Genomic DNA, 21575 nt, shown 5'->3' on the forward strand with positions numbered 1-21575 from the left:
AGTAGACTATAAGTGGTTAAATCTTTTTTTGAATCTATAACAATACTGAAATTATTAACAAGTCTTTGACTAATTTCTTTTTTTGTTTGTGTAAAAATAAATTTTAGATTTATTTTTATTTTGTACGTATTTTGACGTTTTCGGCGTGTTTTATTTGGGTCCACGTTGTTCAATTGATAATTTATTAAAGAAAAATAAAATTAATTTAAGTTAATATTTATCATCAAAGTTTTGTTACGCTCAACGTATTATAAATTAAAACATTTGAAAATTTATTTTGTGTCAAAAAGGTTTAAAACATATTCAAACATATTATACAGTTATTTGACTACTTCATGGTACGTCTGCGTTAACCCCCCAAAAAATTCTACTTATGAATTGTTCAAATAATTTAGATTTACAATTTATTTTCTAATAAAATTTTATAAGTTAGTTTACGCAACTTTTTACGCAAAAAAAAAAAGATAAAAAAAGTTTTTTTTTTCGGTGCCAAAAATTGAACGAGATACTTTAAGAAAATATTTCATAAAAAGTCTATGAATTGAAAATATTAAAACACGTATATCTTTAAAACTAAATAAGCTACAGAGGTGGTTGAAACCATTTTGAAAAGGAAATATATTAAGGAATATAATGCATTTAATATAAAAAAATATTTACATTTGCTATAAATATTGCCTAAACTCCCTATTAATAGTACATTAATAATCATTTTTATAGTTTGCACCAACTTACCCCGCGGTGGGGTAAGTTGTAATTTTGTAAGGCGAAATTTTTCTTTTATTATTTTGAGGGCCCCAAGAATTTTTTTGTAAATGAATGCAAATTTTATAAGTTTTATACACTCAAATTCATACTCTTTGAGACTACCGTAAGCCGGGATTAATTTGAATAGCGGGGTAACTTTGAATACAAATCTTTTTTTTTTTCAAGATGTAATTATGGCAAGAACCTATATGAATCTGTTCAAACCTTAAACATCTAAGTGTTAAAAATAGTTTATATTTTGATTATTTAAAGTTTTACTTTGTTTTTTGGTTTATTGTTTCTTAAAAACGAATTAAATATTTCGGATATTGTTCTCAAAAAAATTAGTCAGAATACTTTGTACATTGCCTCAGCTAGTGTAGCAGCTTGTTATCTAAGTTGCATAATTTTTGTTTATAAATTTATTAAGCATGTAAAATCTAAAGAAGTTTGTTAGCCTACTATAGTTATGTTCCATTGCTATAGCATAACATACTTTATTGTATACATTTTTTCGCATATGGGGTAACTTTGAATAAGGTTCAAAGTAACCCCACTACATAAATAGTCAAAAACATGAAACAACTTAAACAATAACTTTGTCGTACATGTATAATATATAATATTATTATGAATAAAAATTAAAATATCATTTGTATAAACAGTAAGTCACACATACATACACATTGTTTCTGTATGTGAACATATACAGATACATAAACATTTATATATGTGTCTGTATAAGCATAAACACATACACATATATAAACATATATATACACACATATATACACACACATGCGCATATATATATATATATATATATATATATATATATATATATACACATACACATATATAAACATATATATATACACACACACACACATATATATATACACACACACACATATATATACACACACGCACATATACATACACACACACGCTCACACAAACACACACACACACACACATATATTAATATATACACATATATTATATATATTAATATATACACATATACATATATATTAATATATACACATACATATATATTAATATACACACATATGTATTAATATACACACATACATATATATTAATATATACACATATATTAATGTATACACATATATATAATATATACACACATATATTAATATATACACATATATATAACACACTCACACAATATACACACACACACACACATTCACACACACAGATATGTGTGTGTGTATGTATATATATGTATATATATATATATACATGTATATATATGTATATATATATACACAGATGTGTGTGTATGTATATATATGTATATATATGTATATATATATATATATATATATATATATATATATATATATATATATATATATATATATATATATATATATATATATATATATGTCTGTGTGAGACTGTGTATTTAAATACTTTTGTTGTAAAACACTAATAAATTTTAAATCTTGTATGAAAAATATGTCATATAATATGTGTATGTACTATATAATATTGTGTATGTATAATATTGTGTTGAATTAAGTTTGTTGAAAGTACTGTGATTTATCTTTAAGTTTGTTTTTGTTTAGCATTTCATAGCAGTACTATCCAGCGTTTATACGAAAAAAAAATTGACATAAGGCAGTATATTAAATATACTGAGTGCCAGTTTTCAAATTTTATGGTAACAATAAAAATTATAAGATAAAAGCATCAGATGTTTATTGGATGCAAGTTACCACCTTGTATAATAAAATTTAAAAACTTAATCCGAAAACACATGGAAAATCCATAGTATACAAATATACAAATATGTGCTTCTAGTCAAATTGTCTCTGGTTATGTTTATAAAGCTGACCTTTTTTTTTTTGTGGTTAATTTACCTCCTCAAGATCCAGAAGGCCACTACAGACGAGGACGCTACTTAATTGTGGTTATAACCCTCTCTCAACTCTATAACTCCGAAACACGAAACTTGATGAACAAGGCCGCTGCGCGGAGAAACAAGTTGAGCGCGGTACTACCAGGGACGTGGTGGGGATCGAACTCGGAACTTCTCGTTTATGAAGCGAGCGCTCTACCACTACACCACTACCGCTTCATGAACAACATTTATGAACAACAAGGACCAAAAGTGGACCACCTAATTTACAATACAATTAAAGTCATGGCGGTTTGATTGTATTCACTTTTTTGACTGGTTTGTTATTATTTTTAGTCAAATTAGTTATAATCTAAGCAATCTTTACAGTGAAAAGGTACTTGAATTTACAAAAGAAAGCTGTATCTTGTTATATAACTGGTAACTCTACCCATTTATTGCAACCTCTTGATGTTTTTTTTTTTAGCTCTTATATGTTCAAATAAAAATAAAAAATAATCGTAATACATAGATCAAATATAAGAACACGGATACTCGTAGAGGGCCTAGTGGTCCTGTCGTCGAGAACCGTTTACAATATTTAAAAATTGTCAAGAACCGTTTACAGTATTTAAAAATCGTTTACAAAATATATTAATTAACAAAAAACAAAAAACAAAGAACAAAAAAACAAAAACAAAAAAAACCGAGCTTAAAAATATTTAAGTATTTTATCTAGTGAGATTAAAATTTTTTTTTAGTTCACTTTTAAAAGTTGCGTAACTCAAACCCTTAAAAAAATCAAAAAAATTCGAAACTATTTTGTTCCACAGGAAAGCGCCACGATAGGAAATAAAGGATCTTCCGAAATTTGTTTGTAAATAAGGTTGGTAAATCAAATTATTATTTCTTAAGTTATATATAGTTTTCTTTTTATCAAATATAAATTATGGAATGATATCGGAGTCATACTTGCTTTACATTTAAACATAAAACAAAGAACATTAAATACATTTTGTTGGTATAAATTAAGAACATTCATTTCAGTTAAAAGTGGATTTGCATGAGTATAACGATCTTTAAAATTAATTACACATGTAAGATGCTTCTGTTGCCGATAGAGGGGTTCTAAGTTACTTTTTTTAACACTTCCCCAAGCAATATTTGCATAGTTAACATAGCAATGGATAAATGAGTAATAAAGTTGAATTAAATTATATTTTTTAACAAAGTTTCTTGCTTTGTATATTATTTCAATATTTTTTGAGATTTTGTTACATAGAGTTGTAATGTGATTTCCCCATGTAAGGTTTTCGTCAATTAGAATTCCAAGGAAAGGAATAACACTTACTCTCTCTATCTGTATTTTATCAATAAATATTGAAGACAAATCCTTTGGTAGCTGATTCTTTTTTGATTTTGGATAAAAGAGAATCCATTTCGTTTTTCCAATTTTAATTGAAAGTTTGTTAGATTTAAACCAGTTCGAGATTTTTACTGATTCAGTGTTCATATCTTGAAAAAGAGAACTGTTGCTGTTATTTGACAAAAAAAGATTAGTGTCATCAGCATACATTACTGTCGTTAATTTAGTGGCTTTAAAGAAATCGTTAAAATAAATAAGAAAAAGAAGAGGTTCCAGTATAGATCTCTGTGGAACTCCACAGGTTATATTCAAAAAATTTAGACAAGGAACCATTAATTTGGATAAACTGCTTACGATTATTTAAGTAACTCTTTAGTAAATTTAAAAAATTTCCTGTGATTCCATAATGCTCTAGTTATTTAATAAGAATTGAATGATCTATGGTATCAAAGGCTTTGGACAAGTCTATAAAAGTTCTAAGAGTGAATTGAGATTTTTCAAACGAATCCGCGATATTTCGTGTTAGATGAAGTATCGCGTGTTCTGTGGAGTTATTTTTTAAAATCCGTATTGATTATTGTGCAAAATTTTATTAATAGAAAGATGTTCGTATGACCTATTGTAAAGGATTCTTTCTAAAATTTTTGAGAAGGCAGATAAAACAGAAATTGGACGATAATTTGTTATGTTAGAAATTTCTCCTCCTTTAAATATAGGTGTTACTTTAGCTATTTTAAGTTAATCGAGAAAAATTCTTTGCTTTATTGCGCACCGAAAAATCTGAAAGCCTATAGTTTTTATTATCTCATATGATTCGATTATAATGTTATCGTCAATCGATTATAATGTATATCGTCATAGCCTATGGCTTTATTAACTTTTAACATTTTATACGCAATATAAAATTCTTTTAATGAAATATCAATATTTAGTGTTGAGTTACATGGAAAAACAGGTTAAAATATTGTATTAGCTATGTTTGGAATATTTTTAGCTAAGTTCGACCCAACAATTACAAAAAAGTTATTTATCTCATTTGCTATCTCTTTCGGATTATATAAAAAGTTATTGTTAACTTTAAAAACTTTAGGCAAGTTGCATGTTTTTATTTTATGATTTCCTGTAATTTCATTTAAAATTTGCCATGTGCGCATTTTTTTTTTAAGTTTTTTCTTTGACTCTCAAATTGTTTTATATAATTTTTATAAATTATCTTACTTTTTTCTGATTTTGATTTCAAATATTTAATATAAAGTTTTTGTTTAATTTTAGAAGATTTCCTGAGAGCTTCTGTAATCCAAGGTGATTCGATACATTTATTTGTTAAAGTCATTTTTTTCCTCGGAAAGTTTGCATCATATATTTCAAAGAAGTTTTATAAAATGAGTTAAAACATAAATTTGCGTTAAAGGAAGTATTAATATGGTTCCAGTGAAGCAACGATAATTGTTCTTTGAATGACGTAACATTTGCTGCATTAAAACAGCGTTTAAAGAAAACTTGTTTTAGTTTGGGCGCTAATTCAGTATCAACATTTATTGAGAAAAAAATTGGAAAATGATCTGAGATGTCATTTTTAATTATACCTTTTTTAAGAGATGCATTAAATATATCTGTCGTTATTGTGTTATCTATTAATGAAGCTGATGTTAAAGTTATTCTAATTGGTTTGTTTATCAATGAAATTGCACCATTTTCAAATACATCGTTGTAAAACTTTTTAATTCCGGAATTTGCGTAATATTCAAACGCATTTAAGTTAATGTCACCTACTATGTAACCTAATTTCTTTTCATTAGTACTTTTCTTTATTATTTTTGTATTGATAAATGTCGCCAGCTGGTGGTCGGTAGCAACAACTTAAAAGTATATTTTTGGGTTTTTTGGCTAAAATTTCAACTGTTAGAACCACTTTGTTGGTATCAGAAAAACTCATGTCAGGCCTATTAATAAACTTCCTTCTTTCGTTTACGTAAAATAAAACTCCACCTCCGTGCTTATAAGTATGACGTGCTAAGTGTATGATTTTAAAACCTGAAAGATGGAAATTTGAATTAGATTTAACATCGTCAGAGCTACACTAAGTTTCTTTAATGCAAATTACGCTAAAAATATTGAACATTTCCTCAATATTATTACAAAAAGTTTCAAACTTATTTTTTAAACTTCTTATGTTATAATGAATCATATTAAAGTGATCTTGCTCAAGAAATTCTTTTATTTTCGTTGTTATAAAAATAAGAACAGTTGTTTAATAAAGCATCTGCTTCATTAAAATAGTTTAAATCAGAATCCGAATTTTCATCAAGAACAAACTCATTAGTTTGAAAAAAATCAAAAGTATTTAACTCAAAATTGTTTATTTGATTTGACTCCATTTTAGTATTTTAAAACTTTGATATAAAGAAATTTCTTTTTAAATTTTCCCTTTTTGAAATGAATGTTTTATTTTTTTTTATTTAATTTAAAAAGGCATTAAAAAAATAATCAAAACAGTAAAACTAAAAAATTTTGATACTTAGTTGCCTTCATCGCTTTTCTTCGGTTTACATTCTCAAACAATAAGCTTGTCATACGAAATTTCAGCGTATTTTCCTAATGATCTTTCATTTAACATTTTTTCTTTCAGTTCCTTTCGTATTTTTATTGTTTTGCCACAAAAATCTTCGTTTATATAAATGTTCTTTCCTTTTCATTTTCCAGGATTTTTAATTATTTCTACTTTATTTTTGTAGTTTAATAGTTTGAGAAGTATTGTTCCGTTTTTTTTAATGTCTCTTGGTCCAGTTCTGTGAGCTTTTTCTATTTTTATACCTTTAACTCCAAGAACCTCTTCAAATAATTTAAGAACTTTTTACTCGCTATCTTCCCAGCTTTCATGTTCGCTCTCTGTCAATCCATTGATTCTTAAATTATTTCGCCGAGATCTATCTTCTATTTATCGTAATTTATTTATTTATTTTATAAATGCTACTTTTGTTTTTTACTTCAGAGTTTATTCTTTTAGTTTGTTCTTTTATAATTTCAAATTTCGATGTTACAATTTCTTCGTTTGTATTTATAAATTTTTTTATTTCGTTAAATTCATTTTCTAAGTAATTTATTTTTTTATTTGCAACTTTTAGTTCATTTAGTATGTCATTAAATTTAGAAACATTGTTTGTATTTTAGCATCTGTAATAACAGCAAACCATTTTTCTTGTTCTTTTAACATTTTTTTAGTTTCATCAAGTATTTTGTTCTTTTGTTTTTCCAGCAACATATTACCCTTTTTCAATATTCGTCATTGTAAAATCCATTTCTGAGTAAGTTGAATGTTCTTATTGACACAAAATGTAAAAGTTTAAAATTTTTTGTTTCAGTTACATTGTATGTATCTCTTTAATAGTATTAGAGTATCTCTTAATAGTATCTCTTAAATAGTATTAGTAATAGTGTTACATTGTTTGGATTTCTTTAATAGTATTAGAGGAAAATATTTGATCAATCAAAAACCTCTTGTTTCAAAAAAAGCACAGACAATTACAAAAAATAAATCTCCTTTGTTCTTTCTTTACTTATAAACATTATATTTTTTCAGATCAAAAGGTAATCAGCAACTTTGTAGCTAAGTGGCTTTGAAAGAAATATGGGATTTACCCATTAGATATAAGTATAATCTTCAATCATTTGCCAGATGGTAGTTGTAATTTTAGTAAGCCAAGCAGTAATTAATGTACTTAACTATTGTTTTATGTTGATGTCAAGGAAAAAGCAGGATCAAAGGGAAGAAAAAAAATTACTTTTGCCCTTTTTAAAAGTTTTTTTTTTTTTAGGATTTTTTGGCAAAATGTAAAGATGTTCCACTTGCATTGTCTGTTCGTAAAACTGATGTAAATGAGACTTTTTTTATGCTAGTTCTCTTAAAACTTACCCATTAAAGCAAAATAAAACACTAAATGGGTTTTATTTTGTTTTAATGCGTAGCTAAACTAGCCCCGGTCTCCCCTTTTATTCTCAACGATAAAGTGTGTGTTAAAAAAATGTTCTTGTAACATGGAGTGCTGGTTTTGAAAAAGCGTTAAATGACCCAGATTCTTTTACAAAAACTGTTGTAGGTGTCAAGACAACTTGCATGTTAGGTGGACCAAATTTTTTTGTTAAAATGTTACCTGTCGCAGGTTAAATTTTCAACTTTTATATGATTAAAATCAATTATAAACGCGATATAAAATCCAAATAGTAAATCAAATGTAATTGTGTAATAAATATAAAAAATTTTTTAAAAGTTTAACTCATTTCCTGAAAGACTCTGAAACACCAATGAAACTTTTTTTTTGTTTGTCTTAATCAACTTCATCAAAAACATCAGAAACAAACGGCTAACAGAATATACTGCAAAACTTATTTTTACGAAAATGTCGTGGAAAGAGAAATAACTGATTCAGCTTTACCATGTTTTATTAAAAACTTGGAAGTTTTTAATAAAACTTTACAAAGCTGAATCAGTTATTTAACGAAACTGATTTAAATGAAGTTTTTATTTTAACTAGCTATATCAAAAAACACACAACTTAATCACCAACCTCCAACAGTTTAAACATAAGCAATGTTGCTGATTTTATTAAATTTATCATCACACTGTGGAAAATTTTAAATGTGAAAATTTTGAGCATGAATTTAAGTTTTAATGATGATCGATACACTCACAACAAAGATTCAAATACGGAACATCAAACGTATCAAAGATCCTATAAAGAATTTAGCAAAATAAGTATCTGGTTGAGCATATTTTTTAAGTGTTTAAAAAATAGTTAAAAAGTTCAACGTTAACGAAGCAATTTTTATTGCTGGACATTCTTATCAATTTTGTGCATTTTTACTTGACAAAACTTTAAGTTATATATATCGAAACTTGAAAAAATTATAAATGTGTAATCAAATATGCCAGTTCTTTTTATTGACAAATATTTTGTCTCGAAATTATAATTTGCTTACTCGGTGTAGTTAAGGTGATTTACAAATTATTCGAATTCTTTTATTTGAAATTAACATAATTTTATAAGTGTATCATGTCCAAACATAAGCTTTAGATGTTATAATTATTTTTGCTTCAGGCTTTTTTAATATTTAAAGAAACTTTTCTTTTTTATATATAATCTTCAAAATCTTTTTACTACCCCTAATAGTGAATCTAAAGAACACCATTTTGGAGTCTTTAGATCACTTGGGCTCATCGGCGTTAACATGAATTTAGTTAAAATCCTTTTAAAATGTGCCTTAACTCACTATATAACTCACTAATCGGTTCTGACGTATATTAACTATATATAGTTGTCAAAATACAATATTTCTATCAATTTTTACAAAAAATACCAAAATTCCGACCAAGAAAGAGCTTATAATTTAGAAAAATTGCCAATAAACGATCAAAAAAGACCATATGATTAAACTATGATGCTCATTTTACCTAAACAATGAATTTATTTAAAATCTTATTCATATTTGGTCAAGTTATTGTGATTTTAAGAAGACTTTTTAAAAAGACCAGAGATTCCTTTTTTAAAAAAAAGGAATCTCTGGTCTGGATTTTTTCGAAACAAACATTTATATTTTAAGATACTGCAAAATTTATCATTTTAATTTAATCGTCTTTTCATAATTTACTGATCATTTAAGGGAAATATGTCGTAGTCAACAAAATATTATACAGACACTATAATATTTTAAAATTGGCTTAACTACACCGAGTACTCAAAATGAAATTTTGGCTTGAACAATGTTTTATTTTGGAACACTCTTTTGAAAAGAACGACATCATAGCTATATAATGTCATTGACTACTTGTCAATTATTTTTAGAAAAAAACCGCTGTTAACTAACTACATAATTATCAAACAATTATCTCAGAATATGTTAAAGTTGTCTTGTCATCTTACAAGTTTTTACAATTGTAATACATACTAGACTTCTCTTTTAAATATTTTTTAAAAACGTAGTTGGTCAAAATTTAGCATCCTTATTTTTATTTGAAAACCTTTTTTTTTATTTTATTGTTAGCCAATTTATAAATTTAAATAACCTATGTTAATAAAAGTTTCAAAAGATTATAATTTTATTAACCACTTTTATAAATTTATATAAATAATTACATTGGTTGTATTTTTCATATCAATCTGTTTCCGAAATTTTATATTTAACTTCACTTTGTTTTAACATAAACAAAGTCAAAGACATCTTATTGTTGATATTAAACTGAGTGTTCTGTATTTTAGTTCTTTATTTTTTTTTTTCTATTATTTTTTGTTTGTTAATATTACAACTTTGCTAGATTGCAAAGCAAGTTGTAAATAAATTTAGCGAACTGTAGTTACTACATACCAAATAAATATGAACATATCATATTCGTGAGAGTTTATGGAGAACTTGACTGAAACTATTATGTTTTCCAATATTATGATGGAGCTTGTGTAATGAGTGGGTCGCCTAATGGTTTTCAGGCCAAGTTTTTAGAACGTACATCACATGTGACAAGTACTCATTGTCATGGTCACAGTTGTCATGCTCACAGTTGTTATGCTCACAGTTGTCATTCTCACAGATTAACTCTTGTTTTGATTTGAAATATTGTCCAGCAAAAAAGAACTGTCGAAATTTTCATAGCTTCATAGTTTCATAGCTTCAGTAAAATTCATAGCCAACAGTAACGCTAGGGCCAACAGTAACGCTACGGCCAACAGTAACGCTACGGCCAACAGTAACGTTAGGGCCAACAGTAACGCTAGGGCCAACAGTAACGCTAGAGACGAGATGTTTGTGAATGTTCAAAAGCACATGGTGTATGAGAAGATGCCATCACTAGAAAAGAAAACAACCATTTGTGAATTTTGATGGTACAGATCAATTAACAAAGTTCTAATTGAATTGATTCAAAGAATCTAATAACGCACTCGCGAACTTGTTGTTCGCGAGTGCGTTATTAGATTCCACAACCATCATCAAATGCAATTGGCAACGAAAAAAACTTGAATCGGTATCATTCATCTTGTACTTATACATTTTGAAAGAATGTTATAAAAAAGCAATGCATTATCTGAATTGCTTCAAGAATAATGTTTGATTCTTAATTTTTTTTTTCCAAAAATTATAAGTTTTTTTTTAATTATATAGATGCTTTGTGATAAGAAGTCGTAATCTTATCACAGAGCACCAGGTTATGGCATCAAATAAGAAAGTCGCACCTCCTTCCCTACAAATGGTGCATAAATGGCCACACCGGCTTCAAACCACTGACCTCCGGTTCTGAATCCAGAACTCTAAGCTCTTTACTACGGCTGCTATAAATAAAATGCTCAAAAAATTAGATAATGAGTTTTAGAAATATAAACAAAGCCAATATCAGTTTAATAATTGTGACTAAGTATCATAAATTTTAGTACGGCTGGTTAACGTTTATGCAAAACAACACCAATGACGTCATACATAAACTTACCCAGACATTCTTTTAATAAACAGTGCAATGTGTTTTATTACTGTTTAAGGTATAACAGTTATTAACTAATTACAAGACCAATCTATGAACAATAAGACAATGAACGGAATTTTAAAATTTGTTAAACTATTTAGTAAAAACTTGAAATGCTGAAATTTTTTTTTTACCAACTTTAGGACTAACAAGTATAAGGTTGTTGGTAAAAATTTGATTTTTTTAATCAGACAAATGGCAAAAAATAAAGTTTAAAGGATGTAAAAAAGCAATGTCTGCTAATTGTTAATTATATTTATTGATTTCTCAGAAGTCTTAGTCTAATTAATTGTAGATACGTAATTTTTAATTAAATAGCACAACCAATAAGACATCTTTAAATTTTTAAGAGATACTATTAGATTTAAAGAGATACTATTTATGTTTTACTCAAGGTGAATATTAGGTCCAGATTCTATGAGAAAGAATGCAGTAGGAGCATTTCACCAGGACTCATTAGAGTTTAGGGGCTTAAACATTAGAGTTATTTGATTTTTATTAACACAAATAGTTGTATTGGATTTTTGAAACAGGGTATAGTAAACTTAAACAGCTTAGTACTTCAAATTATTATTATTTATAATATTTTAAACTTAGTTAGTTGAGACCGTCTTCTGACGTAATTTTTGTTTACTTATGAATAAATTGGTTTCTTAAATGCGACGTATCATCGGCGAGTTACCAAAGAAACGAAGACCGGCGAGTTACCAAAGAAACGAAGCACCGCAATTATTAAAAAAATCTTTCGTTATTCTCTAATTATATAATATTTCTATAAAAATTATATAATAATTCTATAATTAAATAAACAAAAAAGAGGAGAGGGAAATCTGAAAATTTTAGACAATTGTTGACAAGGGGGAGGGAGGAGGTCAAAAAAAGTTAACGTAAAAAACGTTTTCAAATAAATTTAACTACTTAAAAACACGTTTAAAAAAAATTAGGAAAAAACTACGGGAAAAAAAACAATAAAGAAAAAAAAAACTAGCAAATAAGTTTTAAGTGACGATAAAAGATTAGGAGTTTGACAAAAAATATTACCAACACATTGCAAATTTACTGTAGCAAAGCAATTAGACAGAACAATAAAACACAATATTCTATCAAGTCCTTAAATCAATTTGAAAGCGGTGTCCTAAATATATATTTGTTGAAAGAGCTGTCCTATGTATGTGAGTTGAATCAGCTTTGCTATAGTTTGATTATAGTACTCAAGAACTTTTGGAGAGAGTTTTTAGAGAGGTTATTTGATGAGTTTGAAATAACAGTAGGCTTCAATCTACATATCTTTTGTCTAAGAAATAATTATACGCGTACATTTAAAGTAGAAAAATAATGTACGAGTAATAATTAAGATGCAAGAAATTACAAAAACTTAATAAAAAGGTTTTTACGATTAAAATGAAATGTCGGAAGTTGCAGTTTATTGAAAAACGGAGTTTTGAATAACTTTTATTATAATTTAGTTTTTCTCATGTTTTATACTCTCGCAAAGGCGCTATTTTTAAGGCCGATAACTTTTTGATCTGAAGTTTTGCACAAATGTTAGTTTCACTTGTATTTATAACCAATGGCGTCGCGACGTACTCAGTGGCCCGAAAGACAAAACTCATCCTTTTAACGATTTTTCTGCAACTTCTTCAAACCTGTAATAAACTTGGTGACCCTCAGTTCTATTATTGACTCGGTGAACCTCTGCACTTTGTCTAACTTATCACGACGTCTCTGTTTATAACCTCTACTAGAATTAAGTTTAGAGTTATATTTTATATTATATTTTGCGGGTGATTTTATGCGCTCAAATAGCACCAAAATTACCAAAAATGACCAAAATATATTTTGACTATTTTTTTATTATTAGTATTATTTTAAGTTTAATAAGTTTAATTAGTTAATTATATATATATATATATATATATATATATATATATATATATATATATATATATATACATATATATATTTATATATATATATATATATATATATATATATATATATATATATATATATATATATATAAACTTTAAAACAACGCACCCGTAACTCGGTAAATGAAGATGATTTTCTTTTTAATTAAAACTTTAGTATTTGAAAAAAAGGCAATTTTCATAACTTTATTAAATTAGATTAGGCCTAATCCCGTTTTCAAGGTTTACTACTTTACAAAAACGGCAAGCCAATAGAACAAGTAAATTAAGTTTATTTAGTTGAGACCGTCTGTAAACGATTTCGTTTACACAAGTTCTGTAGACTCTTTTATCCAATAAAATGTAAAGTTTTTAAACCCTTTTATTTGAATTTATATAAAAAAATATAACTTTGGTGGGGGGTGGGGGGTGTATAACTTGAAAATTACCCCCTTCCCCCAAAGTAGGTGATTTTCAATCTATAGTCGTTTTTTTACGAACTTAGTCGGCTAGTCGGCTATTTGACACAATTCATTCGGTTAAATTTTCGTTGTGAGGACATAAACTTGAAAATGTTATGCATTGATATTATTTTATTTGGCATTACTATTTCTCTCTGTTTTGTGTAATAAATATAATATACAACTATTAGTTTGTTCATATTTTTATTTTCAGATTTCTTAGCTATGCGATTTCCAAGGATTAATTATGCTATGTTTAGAAAAGCAAATACTGCAAAGTGCAATGATGAAAACAAACTTGCAAAACGAAACATTAATGTTTAAAGAAAACTATTGTTTATATAGAACATTATGTTAGTAATAATAATAATTGATATAGTTAATAATGATAACTGACTTGCTGAATTAATTAATATTCTGTTGTTCTTTTTTTGTGTGTGAATTTAATTCCTTGGTTTATATCAAATTAAGAAATAAAAGATAATGCTTAAGAATAACCAATACTGTATACACACAAGTTTTGAATCATGATATTTCTATCAAATACCCTTAAACAACTGCAAAAGACAATCTAATAAAATTTCAAAGAGAATTGAATTGGTTTACTGTATATATAAGACTATAAGTTATTGTTCTTTCGATGTCTTATAAGACACTGAATGAACAATATTTTGTAGTTTTATATGTACAGGAATCCTATTCAATTTTGTTGCAAAATCTTATAGAAGTTTTTATCCTATGAGACAACGAATGAACAATATCCTATAGTTTTATATGTACAGAAATCCTACTCAAATAAGTAGGATTTCTGTGCATATAAAACTATAGGATATTGTTCATTTGGTGTCTTATAGGATAAAACACCTATAGTGTTTTGGAACAGGATTGAATAGGAATCCTGTACGCCCGTAATTACAGGACTTTTATTTACGGTGTCTTATAATAGAACTCCTCTAAGATTTTGGAACAGGATTGTATAGGAATCCTATCCTAAAGAAACTCCTTTAGGTTGTATTTGGTTGCGTTATCCTATAGAAAATCCTGTTCTAGTTTCTTATACGAATGTCCTATATCCTTTTTATAAGATATTCTATAAGACTGCTCGATATCGTGAACTACATGCTCGTAAATGTTCGAGACAAGCAAATTTTAAAGACGTCTTTAACCATGTAATGAGATCCTCTGATCCACTTGTCAGTTCTATCTCCTTGGAACGTAGAAGAATGAAGAAAGTTTTGAACAAGTTTCCATTTTTTAATTTAGTGGACAAAAAGTTATTAATAAAACTGTCAGAACTACAATCATCAGATTTAGAATCATCAGAAATTATCCATTTAGAAGATGAAATAGTGAACAATTTATAAGCTACTAAGGAAGATTATTTGGAAGATGAAAACACTGACGTGTGAAATAAATGCAGCAACATTAATGGTGAAAATATTGAAAAATTATTAATTTAGAAGAATTTTTTTAAAGTAAGTTTTCGTTTGTGTTTTTAATGCAGTTTCAAAAGATTTTTTAAATATTTTCTTATCTTTTTAAAAGTTAAAATAAGCTTTTATGGTAAAGTTTAAGCACCTTTTATCGAAATATTGGTGTCCTTTTTAGTATTTATGGCCTGCTACGCAGTTTCCTAAATAGGTCTGTTAGCGTAATAGGTTATCTTTACAAGTAAATTGCTCCAACAAAATAGTATAATAAATAATATAATCAGTGGTGTAGCTAGTAGTTCGGAGTCCTCCTCTAAAAAAACAGTCATTAGGTCCCAAAAAATCTTTAAAAACTTTGTTACTAAAAAAAACAACAGAATTTTGTACTTTTATAAACTCTTTAATGGGTCAAAAAATAGCGCTGTCCAGGTGTTTGAACAAAATAAATTAATAAATTTGTTTGTTTAAATGACAAAAAGATAAAAAAATTAAAACTATTTTTTCGAAACTATTTTTAGCCACATGGCAGTTCATAGTATACACAAGATTTAAATATAGTTTAATATATCTTACAAATAGTTTTTTTTTTAGTTGTCTAAATTTATGTTTTCTTTTGTATATTTTTTTATGCCGTATAACCTCCGTTTGAAAATAAGATAATCCATACAAATAATACCATTAAAAACATTGCGCCATTCCTCGTGCAATTGCGCACATTTTAAAACATTAGGTAGGAATTAATATCTTTAAGCATTACTGTTGAGCTTTTAATGTATCACTTTTAGTTTCGATCAATCTTTTTAAACTAATATTTATACAACTGCGACAAACGCTTGAATCCTTAGAACAATGGCGTAGCTAGGGTTTCTGGCGCCCAGGACAATGCTGAAAATTGGCGCCCCCCTGAGACAGACATGTGAACTAAAAAAAAACTTAATGTTTCCAAGTATATGACAATTTTAATAAAAAAATGCAAATGCTAATCATAATGCTAACTCATGTTTCCAATTACGTACCCATTATGGTTCATGTGAATTAGTCATTGAAAGTAGCAGATGGTCAATCAGATCCAATAATCAATAAACTATTTATATATTATAATTTGATCTTTCTAGCTTTAATTGCAGCAAATTTATCTATTATGTCGTCAAAGTCTGTTGATTCTAGAGTTTCTCTTTCGACACTAAGAATTGCCAAATTAACAAGACATTGTTGCCCCATTGAAGCTCATAGATATGAAAGAATAAGCTTCAACCTGCTGAAGAAACGTTCGCAACTGACTATTGACACTGCAATTGTGAGTAAGATTTGTAATGCAATGCATAAGTTTGGAAAAATGTCATTCCAGCGGAGTTGTTGGTATTGGGCCCCCACGAGATTTAAGCAGCATCTGACAATCTGCGATTTCAGTAAATAATTCTGCTCCACTGATATCTGTACTGTAAAAGTTTCCCAGATCCAAACAATGTTGCTGCAAACTTTCTTGATTTTCATTACCACCCCTCTTTAGTAATATTCTCACATCGAGCAGGAATCCAAATTTTTCATTGAGATCATTTAATCATCTAAAGCGAGTTGTTAGTTCTTGTTTGATTCAATCCAATATCATTTTCAAAACTCTGCTAACTTCATCTTCAGCATAAAGGCCACTATCTCCAGCCCCTTTACCTGGCATTATTCGCCGTCGCCTGACTCTGCTCTCAACTTCAATTCCCCATTCCATACATCTGCCTTTGTTATACTCAATTGCATTTTGACACAAATGATCACGAAATTCTTTGAGATAATTTTCCAACATTTTCAAGATGCTGCATCTTTAAAGTTCATTACAGGATCTTGTAATTGTTTGACTGTTAGTCATTGTTGGCTCTGGATCTGAGTTGTGAATTCATTTATTTTAATCATTTTTTCCCCTTTTTGGCGCCCCACTCAGAGTGGCGCCCGCCCCACCTGCCCTCCCCTTGCTACGCCTCTGCCTTAGAACACGTGTTTTTCTGAATGACTAGAAATGTAGCGTTTGTTTAGGAGGAAAAAAAAACACCCATTCTATAAAAAAAAACTGCAGAGCTGTTTTTATAATTGTCTGCAACAATATAAAATAAAACAACAACAGAGAATAGCTAATATTTATATTCTGCTCAAAAAGTTTAATTTTCTTGAAGCAGACAATACATAACGAAGCAGTCAATTGTATGGTGTGGCTTGCATTTAAATAACAAAAAAAAAGAAAGAAAAAAAGTTAATTGTAAAACAATTTGTTTCAAGAAAGCTTAACATGATTTTATTGATACAACATGTAAAATAATTTTTTACAAATGAAAAATCATTTATCAAAAATAAAGGTTAAACCATTTATCAAAAAATACATCATCCTGTGTAACATGTTTTATCGATATGTATACAAGGGTTTTAGCATTTTCTGCAACATCTTCAGAAAAAAATTTACTTTAAAATGTATTTTCACTTGGCTGCTGAGTATGGGAATTGCTGAATATAATATATTCAATGTATTGCCAGGCCATTTACATCCGATGATTTTCAAATTTATATGGATGTTTTTAACTTTAGGGCTAACGTTTTTTTTAAAACTTATATCGTTTCAGTCGCATAAAAGAACCAACTTCTTCAATATGATTGCGCTCATTTAATAAACTTATTGTCCTATGCTTTCCATATTTTCATTGTTCCATCTTCAGAATATGTTGATAAAAGGTTTTGATGCGGGTGATGACATAAGCCAATAACGTCTTTTTCATGAACCTTTTAAGCAATTAAATACATTATTTCATCTGCACAGATTTAAAATTTTGAACAGAACAAAAGCAAACAAAAATTATAACACTTAAACCAAAAAAAAATATATAAAAAACCATACAGCCATTGTCCTTTCAAGTTTCCCAGAAGTTACACTAAAACAATATAAAACAAAATCTTCGCCAACGCAATAAATCCATTCACCGTTGGGTGATACTTCACAGCAAACAAAGTCTCCACCTTCTCTCTTACCGGATGTGAAAGTTCGCATTATCTTGACAATAAAAATAAAATCGTATAATATCGAAAAGGTGCAATAACCCATTACAGAGAAAAAAGTTTCAACAAAAATAAATTTTCAACAGGATTGGCTAACATTTTCTAAACTACCACACTATAGATTGAGAGCTTTCAAAATATTTCATCGACGCAAAAAAATCATGTTAATTTTTTATGCAGATTTTAAAGTAATGTATATTATAAATTTGTAAAAAAATTATACTTTATTTTTCCTAGTTTTTTACTAACATTTCATTTTTACTAACCTTACTTGCTACATATGCATACTTTTTAAATTTATTATACATTTGCAACCAACAGTAATATACAAGCTTTTATAATTTATCATAAACAATAGTCATCTACATAAAGTACTTATATTTTTTTATAATTTATCAAAGTAAAAAATATTTTAAAGAACATATGCATAGAAGTATAAGAATGGCCTTACACTAGTTAAAAAGTCCTACCGTATAGTATAGTACAGTATACAAGATTTTTTACAGGGTGTCAGGATGCATACAGGGTGTCCCACAAATTTCTACATTTCATTTTCAGATAATTAAATTTAACAATAGATAATTACACTCCACAACAACATGCTGCAATGTTGGTTTAATTCCCTCAAAACCTTTAATTTCAAGTAAGGTCACTGAATGGTGCAGAGTAAACTCATCATAGGACTGTACTTTTTTTTAAAGATGATGTGGTCATGATACAGTCATGTAACTGCTTTACCTCATCATTAACAGTGCATGCTACAGACAAAATACTTTTAAAATACTTTTTAACTTTTCTTAAATCAATTTTGATTGACAACTTTATTTTATGGTCTTTTCACTTTACGTTAGGTTCAACTACCATGTTCAAAATTTATAGGATACTGTAGGAATTAATATTAGATGGATAAATAGATGGATTCTAATTTAGTCTTAAATACATAAACTTTTTTCCACATGATATGAAGTTTCAAAAACGCAATATCTTAATTGAAAATTTTTTTGACTTATTTTGAATTTTTTGAGATATTTTTAAAAATAAAAACTAATTTAAAAAAATTTAGAATTAATGTAACTTTTCTTATTGGAGCGAATAAATATAAAGACTACACACCTGCCCTTGCATATTCATTGAAAAAATTGTACTTGATTTGTTACATAAGATAAACTGATCCATGGCTCTTGGAAGGGAATGCACTGAATTAATTCTAATTCCAGCAGTTGATCCTCCAATACCTCCTTGAAAAGTGTGTACACATTCACCTGACTTAACATTCCAAACCTAATAAAAAATTAAAAAACCTCTTTTAGAAATTTTTAATAAAATGGGCCTACAGTAATCTGGTATTAGACTAGTGGAAAAACACTTGGCTCACAATCATGAGGTTCGAAAAATAAATAGGAAACTTATGAATTTTTTTTTGTATATAAAAAAAAAAAACCATGCATAGCTTCCACAATTCTAGTGGTTTTGGAGCCTTGGGTAGTTAAACTAAATAAAAAAATAAAGTAATCCAAGATAAATTGCACTTGATTTAACATCATGTACCTTTACAGTACCATCACTGCTGCAACTGATTACTTGGTAGTTATCTTGTGTAAACATGGCATCGTTTACAAAAGATGTATGTCCACGAAACTCTTTCAGTGTTCGACCAGACTTAAGTCCATGTATTCTATATAATGTAATCAAAATAATGAGAGAAAAACTAATTTCAATTATTGTTAAATTTTGCACATTTTTTTTGTATTAAAGATTTGTTTTTAATTGATCTAGTGCAACCATTAAACAATTTACCTTATTGTGTGATCATATGAAGCACTTAAAATTTGACTAGAATCTTTAGAAAACTGAACAGAGGTAACACCCTTTGAATGAGCTGTTTCAAATCGCCGCAAACACTGACCAGTTTGTATCTTCCATACCTCCACAATTTAAGTTAATCATTTATTTACAATGAGTTATGTATAACAAAACAAGTGTATTAAAAAGAGAACGCTTTTTTTTGAAAATGAATCCTTTTTTTATTAAATTGACAAAAATAATTATTTTAAAAGAGCAAATTACTTTTATTTTTCCATCTTGGCTTCCAGATAACAACATTTCACTATCTCTACTGAATGATAAACACAGCACAGCATCTTCCATTAACATAAAGTTATCCTAAATAACAAAATATTTTCAAAATTAGAAAAAAACAAAAACTTATTTGTCTAGTATTTTTTCAAAAAAAACATCTGACTGAGGTCAAGATTTTAGTTCTTTTTTTTTTGGGTAACTTATTTTCAACTTATTTTAAATGTTTGAGGGAATCATTTTTTACAAAAAACTATTTAAGTTTTTTTGTTTAGGGTTTAACTGGTGTTTAATCAAATTCTCTAAAAAATAAAATTAATATGTACTATAATAAAAAGCATTAGTAAACAATTTTCTTTTTGACTTTTTCACCTCCCCATGACGACAGGGCCACTACAACTGGGGAGCCTCCTTTTTTTTTGTTGTTACAACCATCTCATTCATTTAACACCAAAACATGAGCCTTGACAAACAAGGTGACTGCACAAAAAAACAAGTTTGCTTATGTCAATTAACTACAAAACTACTGGATGGAGTTTACATAGCTTTGCTAGAATAGAAAATACCATTTGCTATAAAAACTTTACTATGACCTAAAAAGAAAAACTCATGAATAATGCACAAGTTTCCTTGCAGAATATTTTTAAGTCAATTTTATTACTGGGAAATTCTTCCTTGCTGGTTATCAATTTGTATTGGTAGCGATTTCATTTTATGGAATTTGTTGTATGTCTGTTGTTTATTGTTACTTCATTTCGATGATCATAATCATAAACATGACCTTTAAGAGCATAATGTTTTATTCATTTTTCAAGAGATACAACCTTTGACCAAGTGCAAGAAATTATATTAATAAATATAAAAAATTGAAAAAACAAACAAATCGTAAACCACAACAATTATATTTATAATTTCTAAACTTGTTGAAAAGTCACACAAAAGCAGTAAATGCTGACAAAAGAACTAGTAAACACAAATCATTATTAAATAATGATGAACAAAAATATAAAACAATTAGTAACATACCTAAAATTTTATATTATTTAATCAATGTAACTTAGGTAAATTTTTCTATGCATTTCAATTAGTAAGCTTGTAACTGCCTATCTAATATGTTTCATATATAATTAAATGATTTTCAGAAGTTAGATAAGAAATAGCAAGAAATAAAAAAT

The 21575-nt window shown here is 27.6% G+C and overlaps 1 protein-coding gene across 1 annotated transcript in view; it reads right to left on the reverse strand.

The window, feature by feature from the left end:
• Nucleotides 1-17530: 17530 nt before the first annotated feature.
• LOC100198782 (WD40 repeat-containing protein SMU1) overlaps nucleotides 17531-21575 on the reverse strand; it is a 34686-nt gene continuing 30641 nt past the window's right edge. The window contains exons 8-13 of the mRNA XM_065812184.1: nucleotides 20392-20487; nucleotides 20122-20249; nucleotides 19873-19999; nucleotides 19438-19605; nucleotides 18167-18319; nucleotides 17531-18051 (exon numbers count right to left, since the gene is read on the reverse strand). Of these exons, the coding sequence (XP_065668256.1) occupies nucleotides 17953-18051; nucleotides 18167-18319; nucleotides 19438-19605; nucleotides 19873-19999; nucleotides 20122-20249; nucleotides 20392-20487 (771 nt within the window). The 3' untranslated portion in view covers nucleotides 17531-17952. The remainder of the gene's footprint in view (nucleotides 18052-18166; nucleotides 18320-19437; nucleotides 19606-19872; nucleotides 20000-20121; nucleotides 20250-20391; nucleotides 20488-21575) is intronic.

Source organism: Hydra vulgaris, chromosome 12, assembly GCF_038396675.1.
Source record: "Hydra vulgaris chromosome 12, alternate assembly HydraT2T_AEP".
In the NCBI taxonomy this organism is placed as follows: Eukaryota; Metazoa; Cnidaria; class Hydrozoa; order Anthoathecata; family Hydridae; genus Hydra; species Hydra vulgaris.